The 11,303-nt window shown below is 34.2% G+C and overlaps 1 protein-coding gene across 2 annotated transcripts; it reads right to left on the bottom strand.

Annotated features, from left to right (window-relative positions):
- On the bottom strand, positions 1–10,300 carry LOC101204597 (serine/threonine-protein kinase TOUSLED). Of its 2 annotated transcripts, none has more exons than XM_011650980.2 (16): positions 9,359–10,300; positions 8,071–8,160; positions 7,511–7,726; positions 5,555–5,605; positions 5,089–5,196; positions 4,805–4,849; positions 4,138–4,250; positions 3,956–4,022; positions 3,304–3,370; positions 3,068–3,165; positions 2,705–2,884; positions 2,339–2,552; positions 1,817–2,081; positions 1,394–1,448; positions 881–1,042; positions 1–607 (listed from the first exon to the last, which is right to left on the bottom strand). In XM_011650980.2, exons 1-16 carry the CDS (start codon positions 9,584–9,586, stop codon positions 512–514), a joined length of 2,055 nt encoding a protein of 684 aa, XP_011649282.1. In that variant the 5' UTR covers positions 9,587–10,300; the 3' UTR covers positions 1–511. The 2 variants fall into 2 exon arrangements, with proteins under 2 accessions (XP_011649282.1, XP_004137359.1); XM_004137311.3 differs by having other exon boundaries at positions 2,339–2,549; positions 9,359–10,299.
- Between the last annotated feature and the right edge of the window lie 1,003 nt (positions 10,301–11,303).

Here is an 11,303-nt window from a genome sequence, read left to right as displayed (position 1 = left end):
AAAAAAGGAAAATGTGAACTATGAACTTTTCATTCTTGAGAGTTCCATATCTACATGAAAAACCTTGCTAGAAATGCGGTTTAACTAAAGATTGGCAAAAGAGATTGCCAACATCATATGAAGTGAAGAAAATATTTAATACATCAAAATCAATCATTTTCCATAAGGGAAAAAAAATAAATGGGCAAACAAAAGAAAAGCAAAACTTCCCTCATTTCCCCCCATTTTAGGGACCTCTAGAGCCCATTTTCAGAACACTAAACAAGGGTTGTAGGACACTGTGCCCTTCACCTAAACGGCAACTTTCCAACTACAAACTTTGCCAAACCTTCAATTATTTGAAGATAGGACAATTGAAGTAATTCAAAAGGGGCACACCTTTGATCAACCTTAAGAGTGGCAGACCAGCCCTATTTTGTGTATACAGTTTCCATGAGTTACTATACTTTCTTTGCCTTGCTGTGGAACGATGGAGCTTCTTATAAATTCCTGTAACGTGGATCTCATGTGATCACTTCTTCAAATAGGTTAGGTATGAATCTTGAGCAATTGTCAAAACATCGGGTCTATCAGCTTGGTTATACGTCAAACAACGGCGTATAAAATCCTACATAACATTAACAATAAGAAATGATAGCCGTCAAAGTGAGCACAGCTGAACTAAAGATACGTTAACGATCAAAAGGTTTGGGTTTAAATCCCTCAACCTCATTTTACTAAAAAAAAAACATATGGATTTTTTTTTTTATAGGAAATGATAGGTAGAAACGTTGACATGTCAAAATATGGTTGGCCAAAATGATTGTGTTGTTAATCGCAAAAATAACTATATTATGTTGAAGGAAACTGAGCAAATACAAAGCAGCAGACTATAGCTCACCTTCGCCTCGTTTGAGACAGCTGGTCGAGTAGGGAAATCAACTTTACGAGCTTTTATAATCGTGTCTTCACGAAGTATTCTTTCTTGCGTTTGATCGTGTCCAAATGGACGTCTGCCAAAGAGCATTTGATATAGTAGTACACCAGCTGACCAGACATCAACCTGTTTCCAGAAGGCGGCAGGTTATTGAAAACTGGAGCTTAGAAAAGCAAAGGAATTCAGTGCATACAACACTTGTCTGCACAAATGACAGATGTATAGGATTCTCAAAGTAGATTTTCTGGGTTAGAAAAAAAATAAAAAAGTGGCGATGCCCTTGCTGCCTTGCTTATTTCTAGTGGGGAATACTTATCGTATCTTCCCTCACCCCACTTTGTATGTCTTTCGGTTCCATCCAGGATAACTCAAAATTTAGAATTGGACACGATGGGAATAGCTGAATAGGAATGAGCACAGTGATATAATAACATAAACAAGAATGCAGAAGAGAAAATAAACTATGGAACTACCAACCTTGGATGATATTAAAGGAGTCTTGCTGAGCTCAAAGCATTCAGGAGGTAAATACCTGAAGAGGCCAAAAGAAATAATGAGTGACACTACATGGAGTACTGGTGCATAGGAGGTGTTATGAGGAAGGAAACTTGTACAAAACGATATCAAGGATTTTAAATCCAAAAGAGAACCATTAATTCATCATATTTTCTCCGTAAAATGTACTACCTCCTTAAAAACATAGTCAACAATGGTTTACATCATTCAGATACAGAAATGGACTGAAGAGGAGGGGGGAAAGGAAAGCAAACTTGATATAACCACCAGCAAACAAACTATTCTACTCAACTTGGAAGTCGTAGCATATTCAAGACTCTGAGCACGATATAATTATTAAAGCATATCAAAAGCCAAAAAGTATACACTAAAGTAGACATTTACCAATATGTTCCAGCGCCCTGCGATGTAAGTTCCATACCCTGTGATCCGACATCATCCTCAACTATTTTACTGAGACCAAAATCTGTCACTTTTGCGACACCTAGTTCATCAAATAAAACGTTACCAGGTTTCAGGTCATAATGGATAATTTTTTGTGTCCTTTTGTTCAAGTAAACAAGGCCATGAAATATCTGAACTATGATAATCCTGGCTTCTTTTTCAGGTAATATTGGTGTTGACTTGAGAACCGCATCAAGATCCTTCCCTGGAAAAAAAGAAAAAGGGTGACTTAAAATGCAAGATGAACAGAAAGTATTGTGCTCTTTATATAAGAAGATTAAAAAGGAAAAAAGAAAAGAAAATATTGTGTCAAGCATAGTGTGATCAAATCTTGCGTTGCCAGATTGTACAAGCAAATAAGAATCCATTTTATTTGTATTCAAAACAGAATATTTTGACTACGCTTCCTCACATAACATGAAAAGAAATTCAGAAATATACAATGGTAAAACAGAACTATACCGCTACAATATTCTAAGACTGTACAGAATGTATTTTGATCAATCTCAAAAATGTCCCAGAGCCGAACAATGTGAGTATGCACCAATGTTTTGTGGATATTGTACTCCCTAATAGCATGCCTTATATAACTTTGCTTCTTCTCTTCACTCCACTGAGCATTCAACCCATGCAGCTTACATGCCACGTATCTATGCTCTACCAAGTCATAAGCCTGCTGGAAATTTCTTACTTCAAAATCACTGCAAAAAGGTATATCTTTACAGTTGCCAAATGTAGGCAAAGATGGTCTTATTTTTTTCCCAGCAATTTAAATCTCAGACAATTTTTGGAGTGTCAAGAAATAATGATACAGCACAAATTTCTGACCTTGTAAACCTCACTGAATCCTCCTTTCCCAAGAAGGTTTAAAAGAGCATATCTGCAATTTAAAATCTGAAAATTGTTGAAACGAGAGCCATCTTCATCTCGTATCCGCTTCATTTCACGTATAAGCCTTCCTTTATCAATTTCATATCGGTCCCTTTCACGTAGAATCGTTTCCTCTTCCTACAAAGAGTTCATAAATTATACATTTTATTCAATTTATTTATTTATTATTATTATTATTTTGATAAGAAACATGGAAGATAAGGGGCCAGTTGGTCCATTGGGTGGAGTATGTTGGAGCTAGTAAATTTTTGTTGGGGTGTAGAGTTGTAAGAGGCAACAAGATAGGGCAAAGGAACTTACTCGCTTAATGCTTGCCAGACGGGATTTATAGATCTCATCTTGAATAAAACTGTCCTCTTCCTGGGCTCCTGGTTCTGCATCGCTTCCATCGCCTTTGTCTTTCAAAATATAAAGACGAAGTCAATTCTAAATGGCCGAATCAAGAATTCCAGGCACAAAGCATATATTCCCATTCCTTTATCACTCATCGCCCAGCAAGATCAAACGTACTAGTGCATGAGAAAGAAAAAACTTACCTGGCTGTCTTTTCTTCAAGGACTTGCGCTGCCGTTCAATGGCCTCCTTGGTTTCTAGTAATTGTTTCTGAAAAATGGGAAAATTATTTGTTGTAATGAACAAATGACTAAATGTACAACTTATAAGAACAGCTCCAAGTTGAGAAAACTAAAACGAAGTGAACTAGGAGTAGTAGGTAACAAAAAACATTTTGTTTTCTTTTCCATAAGCGATACTGACAAAAAGACATTTTTTTCAGATAGTAAAAGAATACTAATCACCAAAAATTAAGGCTAGGGTATTTTCTTTCCTCGATAGAGAATATTTTATCCACATCAAAAAATCAGAAGAAGCACGACATACTGCATCATAATTTGCTAAAAATAAAAAAAAAAAAATTATAAAAAAACAAACCTACTATTAATTTGAAAACAAATTTAAATTTGCTTTGAATACGTTGGATTTGCTTTATATTTCTGCAATATTATCCAAGTATTAGGTGGCTGGTGTGCTTATATTGATTATTCTTATTTGGAATAAAAACTTATTTATTGGTAGATGGTTTTTCTTCTATATAAGAACTTGTTTGTTTGATTCAATATAGAAGAAATTTAACAAGTCTAGTTTCTTCCTAAAATTTGAGTCGTTAACAAATGTATAAAGATGACATACAAGATGAGCATTTAGATCTTTCAGTGCTTGTCCATCCTCCCACGTTTCAGATATGACTGTCCCAGCTCTGAAATCCATACAAAAATGCTATCAGTTGTCTCCTTGAATAACATTTGAAAGGGAATGAGATTGCAAGAAGTCCCATAGCTAAGTCTATAACAACTAGATTATGAAAAACTAACCTGATGACACCCACATTGCCGAGTCTCAAGGAGTCTTGTCGGACTTTCATCCTCGCTTCCTGCCTTTCAGCTTTCGAAACAGATATCAGCAAATCCGATAGTACTTTTGTTCTCTGTAATGTCAATAAAATTAACAAGGATAAAATAGTAAATGACAGAACCATGTCTACAAATAAGAAAAATCTTGATGAAGAAAGTACGTTCTATTTGCCTCTATCATAAAAGGAGAACGAATAACATTATCAAGAAGCAATCAGCTAAATTTCATTGTCAATAACCACTGTTTGGAGTAAACAACCTGGACAGCCAGAAAAATGCCAAACATAACAAATAACATTATCGAGAAGCAGTCAGCTAAATTTCATGGTTAATTAACTCCCTTTGGACTTTAGAGTAAACAACCTTGAGGGTCAGAAAAATGGCAGCCATAAAGTAAGATGAGGTTGTGGGTCATACATAAATTGGGTAAGAAAGGCAAGCACTGACTAGGAGAGTGGGATGGCATATAGTTGATAGTGAAAGAGATGTTAGAGTTGGCTAGTTAAAAACAAAGTCATCTTCCAGAAACATTTTGGCCAAATTAGTTAAGCTATATTATACACAGTTAAATTTTTACAAAATTTTCAGCTTGCAGGAAAATGGATTTGATTCCTTGAGACAAACAAACCTTAGGCTTCATTTGCTGTTCGTACTCCTTGATCTCCTTCAATTCCTGCATAAATCATGATCAGCGAGAAAAGATAAAACTATAAAATTAATAAACAGAAAAGAAAATTTAAAAACGTCTTGCAAATGAACAAATTTGTTGATGAAAACATTCTAGAATACTCCAAAAAAGAAAAACACTTGATCTTAGAATGCCACCATACGCATGGTCAAAGTTCACAAGGAAAATGTATTCTGTGCAAACTGCAAAAAGGTTCTTTACTATCATGGGCACGATCTAATTACCTTTTCTAATTCACGGTAAAGATTTTGATATTCAGAAGACTCCTGACGTAATTTACGTAAATCCTCCTCCAATGAAGCGACTTTTGCCCGTAAAGAAACCAACTCTTCCTATTATATATACAAGAAAAACAAATTTGAGATGTCAAAAAGTTGTGGCACCAAGGCAAGAAATTCCAAATAACAAAAACCTTTTCTATGCAACAAAAAGGAGAATCCATTACAAACAAAACAACACTTTACAAGTCAACAAAGTGTTAGTTGACAAAGCACATTTAATTTCATTTTCATAGGTTGCAGACCACCTAATTCCATGGCCGTACATATTCTTTTTTGCACTCAATCAGATGCATACTCCAAAGGGATTCAACATAAGCATACATTTCTATAAAAAAAAATTAAGAAAAAAAAAGTTATGTTGGTCTATCCATATTGGATAAGGCTTCCATGCACATGACAAATCCCACACCTCCATTGGAGAGCGATTATCTACCCGAAGCTGCTCCTTACACATTCCATCCTGTAAAACCAGAGATTGATTGTTATTGTTGTTGTTTATTTGAGAAATAACAACTTTCATTGAGAAAACATAAGAGTACACAAGCATACAAAAAACCAAGCCCACAAAAAAAGAAGACTCCCTTTACAAGAAGGGAGTCCAACTATGAGTAACCACACCTATAAAATAATTACGAAAAGTCTTTGCAATCGTGACCAAAAGAGAAACATGAAAGCGAGCTAGGAACCAGAGCTTCCTAGGATCCCACTCCACACCCCTAGAAACACCCTACAGTTCCACTCACCCCACAAAACCTATAAAACTGCACACATAGCAAACCAAAGAAACTAGCCTTTCTCCTCAAAAGGTGGTTTGAGGAGGAAGTCCTCGATCATAGAGCTGAAGTTTCAATGACAAATACTCCTTTTTTGTATGTCCCCAGGGTGGATTGATGAACACTCTTTTACCATGAATTAGAAAAGGTGCATGGATCACCAAAAATGTTATTTCACACTAGAAAAAAGGACTTCAAAGTCAGCCCATAAATTAATAGAACTGCATTGCAATAGTTTTATCAATGGCCCACGTATTATCACTCTTCCAGGTACAAAATGAGAGTACTATGTGAGGATTCATGCCTAGTCTTATGGCCCTCCTTCCTAAGAATTTGTAAAGGGCTAATCTGCAATCTTGTATGGGTAACAACGGAAAAGGGATTAGAAGTTGACATGAAGGTTTTGTCTGGGAAAGATAAAATATATTCTATATTTTGAAAAATGAAAAAACAAGACTTTCATTGAGAAAAAAATGAAAGAATAGACAAACACACACACACAAAAAAAAAAAAAAAAAACCCACAGCAAGAAACATACTACAAGAAAAGGCTCTAGTCAAGAGAAATAAGACCAAGCAAATAGTAACGAAAGAGTCTAGTAGAGACCAAACGTCACCATAAAAATTCACACACCCTTGGAAGATTCTGTTGTCTCAGTCCCCAAACACTTCACTACCATAAAAACTGCCCTTTATCACGAAAAAATGGATAGAGGAACGGCTAGTCAATTGATTCCTTGCAACTTCAAGAGATGAAACATATTCTCTCTACCACCACCTCTAAAATAATCTCATAAACTGTATCAGGTTGCAACAAGTCCTTAATATTAACTGTTGTCGAGAAGGTCATTTCAATTTTGCCACGAGATAGAGCCTTTGAAATATGCAAAGATAAATGCCACCCTTCATCCCCTTCAACCAAGCACCCTTGGCTTCCTCATCAACTTTCTGAGTTAGTGCACTTCCCTCCAACCCCTGCTGCACTACTTCTATGTGCTTGCTTGTAGCAACCATCTAATTAGTGTCCCATTTGATTGTTGTTGATACCAACTGTGTCTGACTGGAAGACATTAAAGGTGAATTCCCTGGCCATGATAGGGATATCCATTGTCTAATCATCTTATCCCTGCCCATACTCCATCTTAAAGGAATCTAAGCAAGTATGGAGAAGATGTCTAGCTTCCTAAGAAATTCACATAACATTCATCACTTAACTAATTCAAAGAACCTTCATACTCCCAGTAAGACACCTAAAAATTTGTGGAAAAGCAGGAAGACAGTCTCACAAACATGATTATTTGCCTTCATTGATAAAGGAAACATACAGAAAGATCCAAAATGCCCAAAAAGGGAAGTAGTTACAGAAGAAACTCTCCAGTTGGCAAATATCTTATAAAATCGAGGAAATTAAATAAGATGTAAACAAACAGAAAAAACCTATATATATATATAGATGTCGGAAAGAGATTTTAAAGACCATCTTTCAATCAAATAAATATCCTCAACTAAATGGTTAACTCATCATAAAGAACAAAATTACACAAAATTGTTCGAATAAGCACAGAAAATATTAGAAATTTGACTAGATATTACCTTAAGGTATAAACTGTCATGTTGACCATTCGTGGGTGGAATTGTTGAGAGAGAAATTTGTGATTTCATCTGATCATTTACTCTTGACCCACGACCTCGATTTGAGAGGGATTGTCCCCTTCCTCTAGCTTGTTTTTTCCTATTTACATCCACATTCTTTTTGGATTCTATGGTTTCCACTACATTTTGCTTTCCTTCTTCCACTGCCTGAAATGCCTTTTAAAGTTTTTTTGGTTGTTATTATTATGGTAAAAAAGAAAATCCCCAAAGATTAATGAAATTTCATGATAGTAGGTGCTGAAAAACAATTTGCAGGTCAACAAGACTCAGAAAAAGTAAAGGGAGAAAAAATAATTAGTAACAAGACAGAGAAGGCAAATTACAGACAGGTGCTTGAGAAAGAAGATGGAAAGATTTGATGTAGAAAATAAAAATTTTTAATAGGAAACATATTTGAGATCAATAAATATTATACCATGAAATTAGGGTTTAGGAATTGTCTATCATATTTGACAAGACCAATAGTTACTTCAAACCATAACCAAAATAATGAGAACTACCTCAGCACGTTCAGGAAGTGTCGAGTCATTGGCATCTTGAAGTTTCTGGCGCTTTTGAGTGTTGGCTTGGATGAGGAATCCATCTCCAGTCTAACATACAATATGTAAAATACAATATCATCAAGTATAGAATAGCTCAGAGTTTTTGAAAAATTGCAGTGAAAGTTAGATAATTAAAAGAAAACGACTGAGAATAAAATATACTCCACCAAAGATGTTTGAAAAATAACCAACAGGCAATAAGTAAACTTGAAGAGTCTTTCCAAAGAAATCACATGATCTACTAATGAAACTGACACCTCACAACTAATTAAACTTTCAAACAATGAAGAGTCTTTCAGTAGGTAAGATATATGAAGGATGAGGATTCTTAAAATGAAGGATAAACTACTCAACTTTGTTCTCTCCACAAACTCTTTACCATTTGTCCAGATACATATCGATTCGTCAAGAAAAGAACAAACCCAAAGTATACATATCCTTTTGTTTTGTTTTTTATTTTTTCTCTATGAAAGTTGTTTTGGTTTATTCTATGGGTTTATCTTATAATACTAACACTTATTCTGGGTTTTTTTTTTCCTTTTTTTGCAGTATAGATATAAAATGAACTTCAGCAGATATTGGGTACATTATACAACTCATAAAGTAGGAATCATAGTTCCCATATTTCCCAAATAAGTAACTTTCATTCTAAGTTCTATCAAAAACCATTCTTATCTTATTGATTTGATACAAACTTACCTCCTGGATATATAGGGAAAGAGACTATGGTATGTTGGAGCCAATAGAAATTCTCAGCTTGCTATGTTAATCAGAGCAAGATTTAAGCAAGAAATGCAAATGTAAATAGTAACTACTTTAAGTTATCATATTTTGCAGTGCACAAACACAAGTTTTGGTTATCAAAGCAAATAAACAAATGGATTATATCCTAAACAAGAACATTCAAGTTCATGTTTTCTGTGAAAGGACGTTCAAGTTCATAGGTCAGCCAAAAGCAGCAAAATGATATTTTAAGACGAATCAATCACGCTTATTTAATCCAAGGTTATTGATTGTCAACCTTTCAATAATATCACAAGAAAATAAAAAATCCACTCTAAACATTTTTTTAAACAAGAAAATCAAAGATCATACACAAAAAACCAATACAGGTTGGCAATAGTACATCATCCTAATTGTGGGTTCGTGCATTCTCATTTCCCACACCAACTAAAACTCAATTACGAAGATACAGAAACGAAAAGGAAAGAGTGCAAGTTGCACATGAATGTTAAAAGAAACATACACCATCATCAGAATCACTAGAAGTAGATGGCTCGATCAAACTTTCAGTGGCAGCAAATTTCCCAGCAGATGAGACAGAAGTCCTGGTTGACTGCGACTGAGCAGGCGGCGGGATGGACGAGGTCTTACCCACCATACGAGCTTCGAGCTTAGCCATTTTGGTCGGCAAAGACTGGTCCGATTGGTTGGATGAATTGGAGGAGAAATGAAGCAGCATATCATCCGACATTGCGTAAAATGCAATGCAACGACCAACTTATGATTAAAAAACGGTATACTCAAAACCATTCAAGAAAACATCTAATCATCTTTGTTCCCAAATTGACTCAATTCGAATTTGAGGCAAACCCTACTGAAATGCAGGATTCCATAACGAGCATAAACGATCTCTGTACACAGCCATAATCAAGCTGTGTAGAAAAACAAGCTCAAACAGAACTGGGTTCAGAGAAAAACTACAAGTATCAATCAAAGATATCAAAAGAAGTTCAAATAGCACAAAACCCAACTGAGAAAAATCAAAATTGGGACAGACAAAAAGGGAAAAGAAAATTAGGGTTTTCACAATTATGGTAGAAACTAATGAATGGAAGGGAATTGAATAGAGGGGATAATTGAAATGAGACAAAAAGATCAGCAAAAACAAGACTATGGTGTTACTACTAACTTGAGTGTTTAAGAGTCAAAGGTAAACTTATGGAAGAAGGAATATACACAGTATGACTTCAAGACCATGGAAGAAAAAACTATGGAGAGAGAGAGAGAAGAACAAGAGAGAGGGAGAGAGATTGGGATTGAGGAAAATGAAAACTTGAGGAGAAAAAAACAGAGGATTTAACCTTTAAGACTTCGTCTTTGCAAATTGTATGCTTGGGGATAGAGATTTACTATCTGCCAAAGGACATTAGTGCTCAAATTCATCAAATAATCCCCCCCAAAAAAACCCTAATGAAAAATGAGAAACTTGATGAGAATGAGAGTAATATTGTATATATATATATAAACATTAACCAAAAAGAATTAAGAAGTAATATTGGAGAAAGCAATTCTCAAGTGGTCTTTTTGGCCTAACAATTTGACCTCTTCCAATGAAGTTTAATACACTAAGATATGAACCAAATATAAATTTAAAAGAGAAGAAGAGGTTTGTTTATTGTAATGAAATATGATGAAGTTAAAATACACCAAAGTATTTGTACCATTTTGTTTTATTCAACAAGTTACTTTAATATAATAGGTTATGTTTTTGCCTTTGCTCAATGGTTATTGAGAATGGGGAAACAATGATATTAAATATGGACATGGGAGTTCTTTAAATTTTTCCATTTACTTACCTTCTTTTTTCTATGATGAAATAAAAGAGATATAAATTCTTTTAAGAAAAATTTTGTTGGGTGTTGATTAAGATAAAAGCTACTCATATATTGATAAATAAACGTTAATCGTTAAATCAAACATAGCTCAACTGACATATAGTATGTGTTATTGACTAAAAGGTCTGTGGTTTGAATTCTCACATTTTGTATTGTGTTAAAAAAATAGGTAATTAGACATAACATAGTCATGTATTACACCTTTTTAAGTGTAAGTTAACAATTAGATATATAGAATATTTTTCTATAATGAAAATTCATAAAATTGATAGATACCAATTTTAGCTTACAACAAGTTAAAACTATGAGGTAAATTTGGGGACACTTTGAACAATCAAGTCAATAGTCAAATTAGACCTAATTTAATAGTCATGCATTAAGCTTAATTACATATTTTATCATTCGAAAACAAAGTTATTTTGTCTAGTTTCTATTTAATCTCTAAACTTAAAATGTTACAATTTTACCTTTCACATTTTGAATTTTTGTCTATAGATTTAAATATTTATATTTTTTAACCTCAATTTTCACACTAAATACTTATTTCATTAATAAACTTAAAATGAAATTAAA

The sequence above is a fragment of the Cucumis sativus genome, chromosome 1 (assembly GCF_000004075.3).
Source record: "Cucumis sativus cultivar 9930 chromosome 1, Cucumber_9930_V3, whole genome shotgun sequence".
Lineage (NCBI taxonomy): Eukaryota > Viridiplantae > Streptophyta > Magnoliopsida > Cucurbitales > Cucurbitaceae > Cucumis > Cucumis sativus.
Note: the sequence above shows the minus strand (reverse complement) of the source record. Positions and strands in the feature narration are given on the sequence as shown.